This window comes from Xiphias gladius, chromosome 2 (assembly GCF_016859285.1).
Source record: "Xiphias gladius isolate SHS-SW01 ecotype Sanya breed wild chromosome 2, ASM1685928v1, whole genome shotgun sequence".
NCBI lineage: Eukaryota > Metazoa > Chordata > Actinopteri > Istiophoriformes > Xiphiidae > Xiphias > Xiphias gladius.
The window spans coordinates 18,345,210-18,363,458 of record NC_053401.1 but is presented as its reverse complement, the minus strand read 5'-3'; the positions used below and the strand labels follow the sequence as shown (position 1 = coordinate 18,363,458).

The 18,249-nt window shown below is 38.9% G+C and overlaps 1 protein-coding gene across 1 annotated transcript; it reads right to left on the bottom strand.

Moving 5' to 3' along the window:
- Positions 1-847: 847 nt before the first annotated feature.
- Positions 848-17,917, bottom strand: LOC120803156 (SIN3-HDAC complex-associated factor-like). Its single transcript, XM_040151529.1, has 6 exons — positions 17,585-17,917; positions 14,856-14,983; positions 12,970-13,069; positions 12,723-12,837; positions 7,083-7,233; positions 848-4,381 (listed from the first exon to the last, which is right to left on the bottom strand). The coding sequence occupies exons 2-6, from the start codon at positions 14,981-14,983 to the stop codon at positions 4,132-4,134; spliced, it is 744 nt and encodes a 247-aa protein (XP_040007463.1). The 5' UTR covers positions 17,585-17,917; the 3' UTR covers positions 848-4,131.
- Positions 17,918-18,249: the final 332 nt, after the last annotated feature.

Below are 18,249 nucleotides of genomic sequence, written 5' to 3'. Positions count from 1 at the left end.
TGAAGATTGAAATGCATTTATAGTTCTATTATAGTTCAAGGATACATACAATGCACTTTGGTGAGTGACACTGAACATAAACATAACTTTGGTTTATTTCAAAGAGAACTCCACAGGGTACCTTTAATTATGTTATATCCACTAATATTATGCAATTCCTTCATTTTTTTCCATGATGTATTCCAGTACAAACTGATTCAGTGACACCTTTATATTGACTAATTCAATCATTATTTTTAATGTAGACTAATGTAATCTAGACACTTGTCAATAGTCATCTACAACGGTGTCAGCATAAAACACAATTTCAAAGTCAATCAGAAGCAGTTGATTTTTTTTTAATTTGAAAGATTAAAAAACTACATTAATAGGGTAAAACTTGTACATATAATAGGTGCTGGATTTTGAAATCCTTTTACAAGGCACATAATGCAAAATATGTATTTTTGCATTCTGAGAATCTCATATGAAGACTTGATGAGACAAATGTTTCATTTGAGTGTATCAGTTATTTTCCTGTATCTTTAAATAGTTTGAACATTGACTGATTAAAGCTTGAAAAGTGTTTTTATTCTAAATGATGAATAATGAGTGCTTTCTCATGCATTGAAAACCATCCCATCCTATCCTAACTTAATAGTAACTGAACTGTCATTTTGGCTGGTGACTCTAGTTCATGAAGAACAACCCTTTCTTTTTGGATTAGTCTTTAAAGGTCAATTTGAACTCACATAATACAGCTAAATACAGCTTCAAGTGCAGATATAAAGCTACTGTATTACAATCAGTAAACAATATGTCACATTATTAGACAATACTCAATAATGATAACTGAGATTTATTGAACAAGTACAAATTACAAGTGTATATAAAAATACATATGTTGCCTTCAGAAATGAACTGTAGTGCATCTCTCTCTGCAAAATAATCATATAGACACAGACTACAAAAATATCTTCTAGATTAAGTGCAGATCTACATCACATGCTAATATAATTAAAGACAGATAAAAAAAAAAAATCTGCATTCATGTGGCATTCCTACCTAAAATATCAGGAGTACAAGAATCTCTCTAATCTAGAACTGGTAAATGCAATATTAGATTTAAAAAAAAAAAAAGGGTTTAAATAAAATCATATGGACTGTTTTCAGTCTAAATGGCAGCATTGTGCAGGCATCCTGAAATTTATTTGTGTCCAAAAAGGTTCCAAATTTCAGTGTAGTGAAATTAAAATATTTTAAGGACAATCAATAAATAAAGATTCAGTATTGAGAATAAGGCTCTGATACTATTACAAAAGCCACCGTCGTCTACAGTGCTACAGGCAATTTTGTTGAACAGACTACATTAAATACATTGTACATCATCTGTACTGGTCCTCAACGACCAAATAATTTAGGGGCAGCACTGAAAATACAGTTTGATGCTGTAAAAAACTTAACAGTTAACAGTGCAGTTACCAACAATGAGTATGTGTCTGCTGACATACCAGAAGGTCTGTGATGTTACCTTCTGGAAGGAAATACGAAAGTTTCTGATATCTGGTGTCATTGAAAATAGAAAACAGCAGCAAATTGTTCTAAATAAAAAAAATAAATAAAAAAAATAAAAAAATCATCTTGAAAATACCTATATTTGAGAGCCAAAGCAAATGCAAACAGTGTGTTGTGTATCCCTGAAATCTGAATGGACACACCTATAAGGTGTGGATCTACCTGAAATTTCTATTCTGTAATTATTAATGTAAATTCCGTGACATGATTGAAACGCAGGACATTAAATCTGTAACTGGACAGATGCTTGTTTTCATTTAATTACTTTATATACAAAAATATTATTCAACTGTACAACATCTTATCGACAAGGTACATCTAACCAAAAAATATGGTGTGGACAGCTCACGCAAAAAACTCCTAGCTTTGTGTAAAATGAGCTCTGGAAACTGCCACAAAGCTGCCCCAAAATTTAATTGGTTCTTCGCTGGCCCAAGCCTCACCCTCACCCAGGTTTGGTGCAAAGCAGTTCGGTACTTTTTGCGTAATCCTGCTGGCAAACAAACCAAGAAACAGACACGGATGAAAACATAACCTCCTTGGCAGAGGTAACAAAAGGACAAATCCTCACAGCCCTTTTGGTCTGCAGAAAGACAGGACTTCTATTATATGAGAGAGCTACTGAGCCCCTGCCACCATGACAAGAAAAGCTGCAGAAGAATGGCAGCAGTGCAGGAAGTGCCTCCACTGCGTTTCATTGTGTTGTTGCTACAATTTTCCTGAGGGTTTATTTAGCTTATAATGGTTCACTTAACAGTATTACAACAACAGCTGCATGTGGACTGGTGCTGAGAATTGGAAGCCTCCCTGAATATTTGTTTGTGCTTTCTATGCACACCATGAATCTATCCTTTGTAGCAACAATGATTCATTATTTACAGGCTTAATAAGGACATCAGCACTATGTACAAAAAGGAAACTTCATTAGTTTTTGGTAAAGAAGCACCAAACTATTACTCTACTTCTATCAACCAGTGTTACCTTTAAAAATGTTTGTGTTAATCCAGTACATCATTAATGCTGATACTTAGCCATGTGGGATTGGCATTTGTGTGTTCTTTCTAGAGTGTGTCACATGATAGCTATCAAATTAGCTGTTTCACTGTTTTAAAAAAATTACCTTAGTACAGGTGTTTATGAAAGACTTGAAGCTCAGTCACACCACTAACGATAACGAAAAATTTTTAGACTGAAATCAGGTAATTTAGATTGAATTATTGCATCAGTTTCTTGGAAATACACATGAAGCTTCTGCATCAACTGTTTTAGTGCTGACCTTTGAGGGAATGGAGTCCCTAGGACTCCAAATTGGGGGCAAACTATCACATTAACTGTGTTGCACCATCCAGTTTTATATAACTCTCCTCTTCCAGACTATTACCTTATCCACAAAAGTGATGAGGTAGGATTTGCAGAACTGCGACAGGAGCTGATGATACAAATACAGTATGAATCTTGAACATACTTTTATCTTATTATCCAGTAGGGTTGTCACTTTATGAACTGATGTTCAAATGTTGGAAAATATTAAATGTTCAAATTCAAAATCCATAGTGTATACAGTCCAACCAGCCATGCACTCCTATGGAAGGTGTTCTTAAAATGCACTGTACGTCGGATCCATTGTTTACCCTGTTGCTCAGTAAGCTAAGCTATTATTGTTGTCATCTTTTAGTATTGGACTGCCCGGGTTGTGTCTAAATTACTTTTGAACAAATTATATGGTTAGTCCTCATTTGTTCAAACTTACTTTTTTGAAAATTGAATAATGGGGTATTGTGACTGACTAGTGCTAGCATGTTACCAGTTAGCTCTCCATCAACAGTGGCTTGCAAAATCACTAAGCTTCCCGCACATTTTTTCACAAAGATGTATGAAATAATTTTGCTGTGGCCATTTCTGGTCTGATCAGGCTATCTATCTGCTTTATACCTGTGCAATTACTGTACTTCTCCTAATGCATATTGGTATGGGTCAACATGGGTGTGAAGATACTGGTTATTGTTACTGGCTTCTAAAACCCAAAGCCAAGACACTGCCACCACAACATATTGGTAATGTATGTACTCTGCTTTACATAAAACCAGAAATGTATGGATTGTGAATAGACAATATCAGTTCCTATTTTAGAGAATGAAGTATAAAAAATAATTAAAGCAACATTTGAGAACAAGCTTGATGAGTCAACAAGAGGAAAGGCATGGAGCACAAGGCTGCTTTCCAATTCATGGCTCCCTCCTATGAGTAAAGTGTGAATTCCAGAGGTCTCCCGGTTTCCATGCAGCATTCATCAATCCAGCATTACAGACAGAGAGCAAAATAAAGTATTTAAAAAAAACACTGAGTCTCATAGCAAGCCAAGACACTGAAAACTGAAACAATCTGAGGATCCAGTCCAGGTGGTTATCAAAGATATAAAGTATGTTTGGAAGGGTTGGAGTAGACTGCAAAAGATGGAAAAACTGAGGTTTGGTTTAGACCATTTGTGTTACTGTATGTTTGGTGGAGTGTCATACATCAGTGTTTCGAACGGTTTGTCTGTTCATTGAGAAAGACTATATCAGTCTGGTACTGCCTTCACAATGCTCCCTCACGCAGCTCCTCTTTCTCCTGCACCTCTTCTTTTTGTTTGAGTATGGGGGATGGTGACATTCTCACAGCATTTTTTCCTGCTGCCTGCACTTCCTCCTCCTCTTCCATCTGCCCATCTTCTTCCTGTTGCTGGTGCAGTTTTGGTTTTCTCTGACAGCAGGGCTTATACAGGTGGGGATCGATGATGACTTCTCCGTAGCGTCCTTTGTACACGATCCCACAGCAGACCTTCTGCCTATAACAATCGAACACACTTCTGTCAGTGTGAGTTTGCATAAATTACAATACAAGAGCACTTTTGGAAAAGGACTGAGTTTTGTTAATATTTCAGTCCAATGTTTAAATGAAGAGCCCACTTCCATGAATTTGTTTTAGGGCGGGGAAAAAAAAGCACATAAAATAGCACATAAAAATCAAACAATAGCCCTGTGTCACGACCTTTTCAAGGTAGGTCACGTAATACATAATATACCCTCAGTTGGCAGTTTATTAGGTTCACCTAGCTAAAACTAATGCAGTCTGATACAATAAATCCTCCTCCATTAAGGTTCTAATGATCAGTTTGTGTTTAAACTGTTTCAGAAAGGTTTTGATTCAACTTTATGACCATTTTGCAGGCTGCAGCTTGTGGTGGTGTTGAATTGTATCTTATTATGTGGACAGGTTTTTCTATTATTTGTCCACCCCATTTATATCAACAAGGGTATTCTTAAACAACAGGCACACCTCTTTATATAATGCAATACAGTTCAACAGCACCACAAACTACATCCTCCAAAATGATCACACAGCTGAATCAACACTTAACAGTTTCAACAAAAACTGAACTTATAACCTTCAAAAAGGAGGATTTAGTGCAGGACTGTTGTAATAGACTGCATTAGTTTTAGCTACGTGTACCTAATAAACAGCCAACTGAGTCTGTAATGCAGTATGTATTACTGAATTCAGGTCATTTCAGCCACTTTTGACACACTAATATGCGTTTGTCATAGAGGATGTCTGTCTGTATACCCAGTAAATGAAAGCTGGCATAGACAATGTGCAATGAGTTAAAAGAAACAGATATAATGGAACAAAGCCACAAAGCTTAATTCAGAGTCACCATGCTTAATTATTTTTACATTTTTGGAATGAACAATTAGTTGTTTTTTTTTAAGCATTTCTTTCCTTCAAATGAAATTATACAAAATGAAATCAGCCACTAAAATGAGTCTATTTTTTATTCTCTTTCCAAATGATTGCCATCCAAACCACAATACACATTAATTCAAGAGATTTTTAACCACTTAGTTCCATTTGTGTAAGAAATAAAGTATTACATAACATCTAATATTAGCCACTTTCTGTTTCTGCCTAGCCCTGCAAATGGCAGTGATACAAAGGAAGGGAGAAAAAAATAAAATAAATAAAAATATCAGCCAAAAGCAGCGGTCAAAAGCAAGAGAGCATGGTTGGCTAAAATTTAGGCTGTTGCCACTGTTTGTATTGACTATTCAATATTTGAATTGCTGTAATTATCAAAGGAGCAGTAGCAAGCATATTAAAACCAAGTCAAAGCAATATTTTTAATTTTGGATATGAAAAACAGGAATGAATTCAGCATTTACAGTGGGGTACAAAAAGTGGTCTCAGACTTTTTGACCCCACTGTATGTTGATTTAAAAAAAAAACAAACAAACAAAAAACAAACAACATTTTTTTCCAAGTGCAAGATTTGTTTAGTTTTCTTGATGATGGGAGTCTTTGTGTACCAAGCTAGAAAACATTATTATTATTGTGTAAGCAGAAGCCCTTCTTGCCTGTAGCCCCATCTAGATAAATAATCACCAGCCACCTCTGACGTCTACAGTATTTAGTCTAAACTAAGGGACAGATTTACTAAGGTTTTTGCACCAGTTTCTTAGATGAAGACTTGACTCATTGCACCACAGAAACATTCAGTGTATGTATCAAACAAACACTAAAAGGTGGAGTTGTGTTTCAGTTTGCCTGCCCTTTTAGTGCGCAACTCTCTCCGTGCATATGCATTTGTATATGCAGGGAGGATCCCACAACTAATAGATGGAGACATGTTAACAGGCAAAGACACAACTTTGTCAGTTCAAAACTTGTGTGGAAAATTCTTTGCCTCTGAAAACCAGAATTAAAAATAGTGCAGATATCTGTACTTGCCACGAGGAAGGTGGTGGGAAATAATACATGAATTAGCCTTTATTCTACAGAAATCTCAAAGATACCAGGCAAAAAATGAGTACATAACAAAAATATCAAGTAAATGAATAAAATAATATAAATAGATGACCTACTTAAAAATCAATTATTAGAGAATTAGAGAACAATAATTATAAATGTACACAATTATTATTTGGTAATAGCAAACAAACTGGACAAGCGGTTGTTGAATTTGAACTTGATGCTGCTCTTTCAATTACACAATTGTATTTACGTTAGTAATCTAATGAGACAACCGCATTAATCCATTAATAAACTCCAGCCCCTATTTCTGCACTTTGAGCTGATGGATCAGCTGTGGTTTATGTATATTTTGTGCATCTTTATTATTTTTTGGGTGGAGTGTAAGTGTGCCTGAAGTAAATGTTTCAGAATCAAGATCACTATGTTATCATTTCTTTTTCTGAGGTTGGTTAACTCATAGAAATCCTACCTTTGAATTGTGGCTGCTGAATTCTCTACATTCACAGTTCACCCACAGGTCAGTCCCTGTTACAGTCCAGGAGCTGACTGCGTAATGAGCTGTTGTGTTAGTAAATCAGGCACTGAATAGATGCAGATTTTGACTGCAAATGAAAGAAAACCGCAGGACAAATTCATGCTGCAACATTTTCCAAGTAAATTTGCTCCTTAGTACCATGTTTTTAAGTGACTGAGCTCTATCTGTTGCGTGAAGTGAGTCTGTGGATGAGAGCAGTTACCTTTTCCAGTATTTGAGGTCCAAGAAGGAAAAGGCTGGGGAAGGGATGGTCCCAGGTGAAAGCTCTGTGTCCGAGCCCTCATCTGATTGGTTGCTGTAGCTGGGGGATTGAGCAGGCGAGGCACTGGAGGTGGTGCTGTGGGCGTCTGAGTCTGGGAGTGACACAGAGCACTGATCAACACTTCCTGATCAACACATTAAAGTAGCTTTCATACATGCACTGCAAGCCTGAACTTATCTAGAAATGAACTGGAGGAGCTGTATGTGAGAACACAATTGTCTGAATCAGTTGGACCAAACATTAAACGGACTTTACCCTGCCAGCTCCACAACACAAAGTCCGTGTAATGTCCGATTGAGCCAATGTGTGAATAGAGCAGGTAATTGTCCGAAGAATTCACAGTGAGCAAGTGGACGTGTATGGATGTTTCTATCCTGCCTCCTGCACGCTCGACCTAGTCACAACCCCTCGCCTAAACCAAAAGGACTATTTCCAGTAGGTGAGATGCCTCTCATACGGACAATCTCCTGTTGTATTCTACATGTGTGAAAGGGCAACTCCGGACAATGTTCGGATATTCAGGTTGTGCTTACATTGTACTGTTTACAATAATAGGGGAGTATTTTTTAAGTATTTGCAGTTGTTCTATCTTTTTTATTTTTGGTGCATGGACTAGTAGAACTGTGATAACAGTGTAAATAAAAGTATTTCTTAAGAATTGTACTTGAAATAAAAAAACCTGTGTTTATTAGTGTGAATGGGTCAACACGTGTGATGTGATGTGACTGTGTAACCTTGCGCTTGGGAAAGTTTAACATGGGCTTGACACTGCTCCACTTTTGTATGACAAGGTGAACATACATTTCTATAATAATCATTAACATAGTTACTTGTAACCCTTTATTGACTATGAACCTATTAAAGTATATATTCTCAAAAACGTTACTAAATTCAGCTTGTTTCAGTTGAAAAGATTTAAAATGACTGTAGTCTGCAAGTTGTAAGACAGAGTCACAAAACACAGAAAATAAATCCTACATAATGTTTTTACATCGGATTGTCTGAATACTCCAACTTCTTAAATCTTCAGTGTAAAAACAATACTACAGTGACCACTCAATGACTTACACAAAGCCTTATAGAAATATAACGGTGATGTATTCGTAACTAGAGCTGTATTCCAGATCTTGGTAGAATGGAGACAACCACGTGTTCATTTATGATGTATGAACATGTGTATGAATAGTCAAATGCAGATGAAAACTGTGTTCGATATTCCTCAAAACAACTGCAGTTTCTGTGTCGACACTGCATTTGTGTGTGGACTAGGTTTACTTGTGTGATGCAGGGCTAAATAAAGATGGGGGTAAATTATCAACAGCAGATTATCAACTTTAAGGTAAAGTGTCCTTATTGAGTAAGCCTTTCTAATCTAATACACTATTTGTCAAATTCAGTGAATATGGTCCACTAGCTGTCCATTCTGTGTGTGTGCTGGAAAAAAAAAAAAAAAAAAAAAAAAAAAAATCAGGTGTTCCTTCACAGCCCTGGTTCTGTAAATGGGATATAAAAAAAGTGGCTGTGACCAAAAATTCCAGCCAATCAGCACCTGGGGAATTTCAAGCTCGTGCACAAGAAGGGGAAGGGGACATAAGGGGGCAATGGGAGTGAGAGATGGTAATTCTGGCACATGCTAACATGCCACAAAACAGAGGAGGAGAGGTGTCTGATTAATAGCTTAAGAGTATAAAGTCTGAGGAACAGAAGTTGAAAAAGAAGGGCTATGATCAGGGGGAAGACCTGTGTTAACATCGGTGAGGCTTTCCAAAAGTGGAGATTGCACGTTTGGACTGGGAAAGAGATTCAACCCTGGACTTATCTGATGGGACCTGCTCCGCACCCCGAATGCAAGGTACACAGAGAGGACCAGTAAAGAGACTAATGGGGCCAGTAAAAACTTTAAAAGCTTTATGGATTTTGTAATGGTCCACTGACCCACTGATACGGCAGCTCAATTGACGGCACACTGGGATTTGTCCCGGTAGTTCAATGTCCAGTCCAAATCTGGAAGAGAGACCTCTGAGAGTTGAAAGGAATGAGGATGGATGTGGAGGTTGCTCTGTTTCTGCTTGACAGGTGTGTAAAACATTACTTTTGCTATGTTTCACAGAGCCAGTAGGTAGTGTTTTGTCCTGTTTGCTAATTTTTGTGATAGCTAATCCCAACTAGTTAGTTAGCAAGCAGGTACTGGCGTCACATTTGTGCGTCCAGCCACGATAAATTACTTGCCCACGGACATTTGGCTTACTTTCTAGCTTGCCAAGATATGATGTTGGTGAGATGATGACTAAAAGTAGCAGGAGAAGTGTGAATATTGCTGTCCGCAGCTGGTATACTGGCTATGGGGAACCTTCTCGTCCTCTCTGCATGTTAGCTTCACAGCAGCAACTGTAGCGACAGTTACCCTGTTGTGTTTTGGATACTGTGTTAGTTTGATGATGTTTCATATTATGATGTATGTTTTTGAGTATTCACTTCCATGCTGTAGAAGACGCTGTGGATTCCACAGTTTTTTCATTGCCTTGGCAATGTATGTCCATGAATTTGGGGGAATAGGCACTTCTGAAGGAGCACTGAAGGGAGGATTGGTATTGTTTTGCTGTTGAGTTCAAATATCAACAGTCTTTCTCCAGAATCGCTTACTCTTCCTTTAATAATGGTGAAATGAAGTTTTCTTAAGTGCTGAGGGGTTCTGAAAAACTGTGCTGGAAATAGTTTCAAAAGAAAGCCTTGTAATAATAATACTAATTGTGCTACTACTGCTACTACTACTAATAACAATAATAATAGCTTCATAGGAAACAGTGCACATCGTCATTTACCGGTAAAATAAATGTGCTGCAAATAACCTGGTAGATAAGTACTCTACAAAGACAATGCTGTAGTGTGGTGCAAAAAAGGTCCACACAGAGAAACAGATCCTTCACAGAACCAGTATCAATGTCTAAGATGGTGTTGGCTTCTGAGCCTACTACCTGCCTCTTTGACTCTCTACCAGCTAAAATTACCAAAGATCTCTGGCCAGTTTTGGGACCTACAATAATGAATTCTGTTAATTTATCACTTACATGGCACCATCCCCATTACCTTTAAAACTGCTGTGGTTAAAACTTAACTTAAGATATCACACCTTGATCCAGGATCTCTTAATAATTATCCACCAGGCTCTAACCTTCCATTTTTTTAACAGTACTAGAAAGAGATGTCTCTCAGCAGCTTTCAGCCCACAGTAATCCTTTCGAACCCTTTCAATCTGCTTTCTGGGCCTGTCTTACTGTGGATTTAGACTCCACTTCTGTGCTTCTCTTACTGAATCTCATAGCAGCTACACCATAGATCATTGTATACCCCTAAACTGATTGGAAAACCAATTTGGCATATCTGGCCATGTCTTACTTGTCTGAAAGAACACAGTTTATTTCCTACAATAATACTACATCAGTATTGTCTGATGTTTAAAAGAGGCCTTCTTGTCTGCTGTGAAAATCTGGATGTCACAAAATTTCCTATTCCTAAATTCAGAAAAAACTGAGATGCTGGTCATTGGCCAAGTCAAACATAGACACCAGCTTGATCAAGTAACAGTAACCCTCGACCACTGTGTGATTTCTCAAAGTCCTTGGTATTGCATACAATCCAAACTTAAAACTCATCTATCTGCCTGGTTCCTATTACCATTCCCCTGCCAGTGGGTGAGTCTTCATCTCAATGAATCTGTGAAACCTAGTACGTACAGTATAGTCAATGTGGTCCCGCTGATGAGATTACTGTAAACTTTATGAAAACAAGTGCATCTCTCTAACACTCAGTTTGTTCATTTCCTCAAGCAAATGAGCGACCAGGCTTTCTCTCTCTCCCTCTCTCCCTCCCTCTCGCCCTCCTTTTCTCCAGGTCAACGGATCAAGGTCACAGGTCGACCGATCGACCTGGGACCTCTCTCTCCTGGATGTTGGTGTTTCACTCCAGATGTTTTGGATCTGGATCTTTGCCCTCCAGGACTCCCAGCCTCCTTGGCTTTGTCTCTTGTGTGCTAGTGTAGTCTTTCCTCTTCCCAGGTCTTCATGGTGGAGAGGAGGTTCTGTGATTCAGGTTCTATCTGTTTGTGGCACCTGGGAGTTGCTCGATGTCCTCTCTAAACATATTCTTCGTTAATGTTTTCAATCGATAATTTTGTCATCCTGATATGTTGATTAAAAGGTTTTTTTTGGGGTGATTATCCTTATCCGATTATCTTAGGACAGAGGGTGTCATATGCTGTACAGACTGTAAAGCACCTTAAGATAAATTTGCGATCTGTGATATTGGTCAATATGAAAAAAATCTGACTTGACTCAACTTGTTCCTCAAATTTGAAGTTAATATATCTTTGTGACAAAATCCCTGACATGAAATGTTTTCCTTTTTTTTTTTTTTACTAAATTGTTCCACCAGAAATTAAGTACTGGACTATTTAACAGTTAGTGATGGGATGATGTGTTTTTCTCAATGTGATTTGATAAACAGGCTTGTTTGAGTATTTCTGTATTTTCACACAAAACAGTCTCTAGAGTTTACTCAGAATGGTGGGAAAAATAGAAAACATCCATGAGCAGCAGTTCTGCAGATGGAAACACTTTGTCGATGAGAGGTCAGAGGAGAATGGCCAGACTGGTTGGAGCTGACAGAAAGGCTACGTAACTCAGATAACCCCTCTTTACAACCGTGACGGGCAGAAAAGCATCACAGAATGCACAACACGTCAAACCTTGAGGTGGATAGGCTACAACAACAGAAGACCACAAGGGATTCCACTCCTGTCAGGTAAGAAAAGGTTGCAGTGGGCACAGGCTCACCAAAACTGGCCAGTTGTAGCCCGGTCGGATGAATTTGGATTTCTGCTGAGGCGCGCTGATGGTCGGGTCAGAATTTGGCATCAACAGCATGATTCCATGGGTCCTTGTTAACAGTCCAGACTGCTGATGGTGGTATAATGGTGTGGGGGATGTTTTCTTGGCTCACTTTGGCCCCTTTATACCAATCAAGGTTTGAATGCCACAGCCTATCTGAAAATTGTTTCTGACCATGTGCATCCCTTTATGGCCACAATTTATCCATCTTCTAATGGGTACTTCCAGCATGATAATGCACCATGTCACAAAGCAAAAGTGGTATCAAACTGGTTCCATGAACTTGACAATTAGTTCAGTGTATTCAGGTCAGTCACAGGGGACACAGAGGACAAGTACTTTTACTTTTGATACTTTAAGTAAATTTAGCTGATATTACTTTTATACTTATATTTAAGCAAGATATTGAATGCAGGACTTGTACTTGTAATGGAGTGTATTTACGTCGTTGTATTGGTACTTAAGTAAAGGATCTGGGTAATTCTTCCACCACTGCTGTGCTTGTACAATAACAAATCACGTCTGACACTCTTGAACTAAAACAAATAGTTTTTGTGTCACTCGGTGAACTGTGGAATATTAAAATACACCTCACAGCTCTGGTATCAGACATCATTAACTGTAATATGTCATGTATTAACAGTTTTAATACTACAGTCCTACATGCTACACCAGCACTGAATTGGCAGCTTACTGTTTCTCTTCAGCTTGCTCTGTACCCGATTAATCTCACTTGGCTTAAGCTTCTTCTTCATCTTCTTCGTTCTCAGCGTGGCCTTCATGTTCGACCCAGCTTTTGCATCAACCACCTGAAATCACACAACAGACAATATTCAGAGATTTACAAGATCTAGCTAAATAATGTGACCAAAACACTCTGTGTAAAGCTAGGTGTTTCATAAAAGGTCTGTGAGCATAATGTTGCTGAATATTTTCCTTACATGATTCCAGTTCTTCTTTGATCCAGCTGGAAGTTTTTTCCATCTCTTGACTAGTAGGACACAAGCGTTACAAATGTCCCCACAACGCACCTCACACAACCTGCAGGGACAGGAAGAGTCATACCAGCTAAGCAACACACAAATACAGACAATCAACATGCAGTATCAGAGATTTATCAGCTTTATAGGTTAATTTTTACAGAAATATTCTGGTATCCACTACAATTGAAAATAAATGTAATAAATGTCAAATATGGTTGAAGAGATTCATTTCTTTGCCTCAGCGTCTTCTGAAACTATGTTGGCATCAGTGATGTAGGTCTGGATTGGTTCATCTCCTATCTGTCCCACAGATCCTTCTTTGTTATGCTCCAAGATGCTTACACCGCTCACACTCCTCTTTTGTGGGGTGCCCTAGGGGTCTATTCTGCCTCCCCTTTCATTTAGCACCTACAAGATACCCCCAGGCCAAATCATGTGTAGACATTATGTTGATTTTCATTGCTAAGTGGATGATACACAATTGAATGATTCCAAATCAGAAATATTTATAATTACCCTTTCTGGACCACGCACAGCATGATTAACACTGTTGTCTAGTCTGGCCCCTCAGGTATGGAACTCCCTGTCTGAAGATCTCAGGCAGGAAAACTCAATATCCTCTTTTAAATCTCTTCTTAAAACTCACTTTTATTCTATGCCTTTTTTTGAACTGTTGGTTATTATTCTTTGCTTTATCTCTATCTGCGGGATAATCATGTTCTAAATTTTCGAACTTCAGTTCCCATCACACTTTGGGGGATTTAGATGAGGAGTATAATGTTGCCATGGATTCAGTGAGTTGTGCTGTGGGCTACAACCAGCGCCCTGCTTTTTCTAGCCTATAATTTTTTATATTGTGGTAAGTGTCCCCATTAAAAATGTGGTGAATTAGCAACCCCTTGATTAAGGAAGACGTCTCTTGCTTGTAGACTTTGACATTGATATGCCTGTATCCTCGAGAGTGTTCCTGACCTGGCTAGATTTTGTGAAGGATTTTTTTTTCCCCCACCAAGGAAAGAATTATGTAAGCATCCACTTTCATCGTCTTCCGTGGTCTTCCAGGCCTTCTGGTGTTGCTGTTTTCGCCAGTGCATTCCCTCCTTTTAAGAAATGTTGATTTGGCCACTCCTAAAGTTTCTGCCATCTGTCTGATAGGTTTGTATTGTTTTTTCAGCCTAATGATGGCCTCCTTCATTTGTATTGTTTTTTCAGCCTAATGATGGCCTCCTCCATTTGCATCGACACGTCTTTGGACCACATATTGAAAATTCCCATGAACAGCTACCAAATGCAAATTCAACACTTGGAATCAACTCCAGACCTTTTATCTGCTTAATTTGTGATGAAATAATGAGGTAACAGTCCACACCTGGCCATGAAACTGATAAATTGTCAACTGTCCAATTATTTTTTGAGCCTCTGAGGTTCAGGCCTCAGAACCATAGAGCCCCCCCTTGTATTAAAGCTGAAAGTCTACACTTCAATCACATCTTGATGCCTTTGTTTCAAATCCAGTGTTGGTGTAGAGAGGAGAAATTATGAAAATTGTACTACTGTCCGAATACTTATGGATCTAACATTTTGTGCATCATGTCACTGAGCTTAAATCTGACTGAGTTATTACTCAGAGAAGCAGAAGCTTAAGTACTTTAATTCCTCCATAACCTATGTGTCACAGCCACTGCTGCTGCTGCCGCCTCAGTTTGTAAACATCTGACTGAATAACAACATGTCGATCCTGAAATTCTACAAGAATAGCACCATAGCAGATACTTGAGTTAAATTCTTTTCTCAGTGATCCCTGAGTCAACCATCTGGATCAGTGGAAGGAGATGCTGACTCACCCAAAGCAGCTCTTGAAGTCTGTCTCGTAGCGCTTGCTGTCAGTGAAGCGGGAGCTGGATGATTTGGCTCTGCAGATGCAGCAGCCATCTATGCTGCGGTACATCTTCGGCTTGTGGAAGCCAAACATCTAAAGCAACACAGGCAGACAAACATACAAACAATCAATCAAACGATAAGGATTCTGCAGCTCTGAAAACTAGAGTAGGAACACTGCTGTAAAAGTTTCATTTTAATTCAGATGCCTGCAAGTTTCACTAACTAAATACCAACTACAATGGAAAATGGGCCAATTTCATCATTTAAGAATGCAACTAACTTAAAATTATCAATTAGTCTTTCAATTACTTTTTAAATTAGTTGATTTATTGTTTGGCCTTTAAAATGGTGAAATTTATCCATCACAATTTCCAAACTCCCATGGTAAAGTTTTGTCTGAACATCTGCCCAAAACCCAAATATATTCTACTTACACATGGGTGAAAGAAACCAGCAATTTTGGAAATTGGTAAGCTAGATCGAAGAATTTTTGGCAGTTTTTACTTGAAAAATGTATTGATTATCAAAACAGTTGTTTATTTCTCTGTCAATTGATTAATCACTGCATCTCTAGATAAAAACTTTTACAGCTAATCAAACTAATTAATATCACCACAAGAACACAATTCTGGACGAGGGGAGGAGGAGGAGAGGGTGTGTGTGTGTGTAGTGAATAAGCCAAATTATAGGGCTGTGCATAACCGAGCAAGCAACAGCGTGGCCCGGCTGCCGCTTACGCAACCGTGATGCTGAAGCAGCTGGAGGTTCGAGATGTGTATATGAGCGTTGGTGATCAACAACCACCGATTAACCAGTCTAATCGCCAGCACTGAGGTTTAACAGTATGGCACACTCAATTTACCTCTTGTACTTTATCATCCTTATGTGACTACTGAAAAATGGCATGTTCGGATTGTGATTACATTCAAAATGTCATCTGCGACGCCGCGCGGTGATGCAGGCAGTGGTTATGTAATCCTGTCCTGACTTAAGCCTGGCACATGGCAGAAGAGTGGAAGCAGGGGTCGGCGTGTTGCCGCCTAATGAGTTGGAGTGCTCTGCCTGCTACGGTTCCAGGCTGCCAAACACCCTGGATATGACTGGAAAGTGGACAAAGTTGACAAAAAGCGTTCACACAGCAGATGATTAGCGCAGTTTGTGGATTTATTATTTATCCGAATACCACGCGAGTCGGTAACTGTTGACAGTGCTACGCTGTACATCCTCCAGACTTAATACTGTCATCACCTGCAGATGGAATATGTTGCTACAGACGTACAATACCCAACAGATCACTCTGCAGAAGAAAAAAGTAAATACTGCTCGCTCGAGGTGTATTTTGTTCATTTAGGCCACTCTTCCTCAGATCACAACGTTGGAGCAGCCCTCCTCAATGTGCGTCCATTATCGGACACCAATGTGTGTTCACCTTCTCCTTGCTTTACCCGGCGAAATTATGGCCGGAGTTATCCCTCAGCAGCCAGTCTACTGAATTCAAGCAGGTTTGCTAATGTTTTAGTAACCATAAACAGTTCGGAACGCAAAGTCGACATAATCTCTGCGGAAAAGGAGCCTCCTACTGCCAGGTGTTACACAGACGCGTATGGCTGCTCGTTCGTCTCGTTTCAGGGATTTAAAATATGACTATTAGGGTGACAAATCGCTGAGGAAGGAAGCGGGAAGTGTCGCCAAAACAAGAAAAGTGTATGCTGGGGATTATCCGTGATATGGCTTCGATGTACGGGGCATCACGTGACGGTACTGCTAGATTTTTCACAAATACTGATTGGCAATGCTAAAATCTCAAAAGAAAAGAGCTCACTTCGTGTCCGATAATGGATGCAGATAAAAGTCTCCAATACTGGCAAGACCTTCACCACTTTTTCACCGCACTCTCTTTTGGAAGACTGTCAAATTATAGGGCGACAAAAATGTAATTTTACAGGTGGAGTTGTAGAAATCACTAATCCCCACACTTAATGTCATGCCTGTGTTTGAAATCTCGTGTAGTTTAAATGTTCCTGGGGGGTTTACACTGACGCAGTAAACACACCCACCACTCCAAAACCAGAGTGGAGCTAAGCTTTCTACTCAGTAGGTTTTAGATGGTCGCTTTAATTTAACGTTTACATTCGTACAGCAACTTTCAGCATTTTTAGATAGCCTTATATTTCGATGTTATTTCGTTTTGAGCAGGTATCCAGACAAGGAAAATGAGCAGCCAGTTGGCTTATCCGCTTCGACAGACTAATGTGTGTAACCTATACGAGGAACGGCATAAGAAAAACATAATAAAGTTAATTTATGGCGGATTGTTAGAGTTGAAGCAATATTTAATGAACTAACCGAGTAATTAGCTAACCTTAACGTTAACCAGCTAACAAGGTAAGAGCATCGTCAGACGGATAGACACCATGGATGCACAGTCGCCTTTTCAGAAAACACAGCAGGAAAAGAAGCACAAAACCACCAGTGTTATATTAACTATCACCAACGATTTGGTACGGATAAACCCCAAACTTTATTGTACTAAGGGTCAGCGCTAGAGTTGTTGGAACTGGCTCACACAGCTGGTTATGGTAACGCTATATCGAGATGTGGAATCAGAAGCAACACACTCCGATAACTTTACTGCACACCGAGCTAACTAAAACACCTTTTTAATATGTATAAAGCCAAAAAACACCCTTACCTTTTTTCAGTGTAAAAACCAAGCAAATCACACCTTTGTCATATGTGGTAAAAGACCTTTTTGTAGAAGTGGCTCTCATTTAACGTTCAGCAACTATGCCGCTGTAGACCATCGGTTCTAACGTTGCCCGCCGAAGCATCAAGACACGCGAATAAAAGAAAATACTTTCCCTTCGCAGTTTCAAATTAAAGCTACCGCCACGAGCACGCCTTTCGGTCATGTTCTGGAGCAACGACTATTCACTTATTTTGAAGGCAATGTCATTGAACTTCTGGTCGTACAATGGCTATCTGTAGTAAACTTGATGCAGACACGGTGCTAGTAGTGGCAACAGTCACGCAGGCGCGATAAGCGGCTCGCGCGCCACCATTTTCTGATTTTCGTCAATCAGCATATTTGCATACAGCTGTGACGTATGGTTGTTGCCATGGAGAGGTTGTGGGGGGGCGGCTCTGTTACACTTTATTTTATTTATGCTTAATTTAATTTTAGATTTATTATTTTTCTCTAGCATGGATTTTCGTTCTTGACCGTGGGGTCAGTATGTGTGACAAAATAGTCTTAACTCAATGTCCACTCACCATAATACACTATATTATTCTATAATGACTTTTACGTGCTTTCAACCACATTGTACAGCAATTTTTTTCATTTCTATAATAATA

Excerpts from the sequence above, each read along its gene's own strand:
- LOC120803156 (XM_040151529.1), bottom strand. The coding sequence starts at position 14,983 with ATGTTTGGCTTCCACAAGCCGAAGATGTACCGCAGCATAGATGGCTGC. Across the intron at positions 13,070-14,855 it reads GACTTCAAGAGCTGCTTTGG|GTTGTGTGAGGTGCGTTGTG; the intron begins GTGAGTCAGCAT and ends CTGTCCCTGCAG. Across the intron at positions 12,838-12,969 it reads CAAAGAAGAACTGGAATCAT|GTGGTTGATGCAAAAGCTGG; the intron begins GTAAGGAAAATA and ends GTGTGATTTCAG.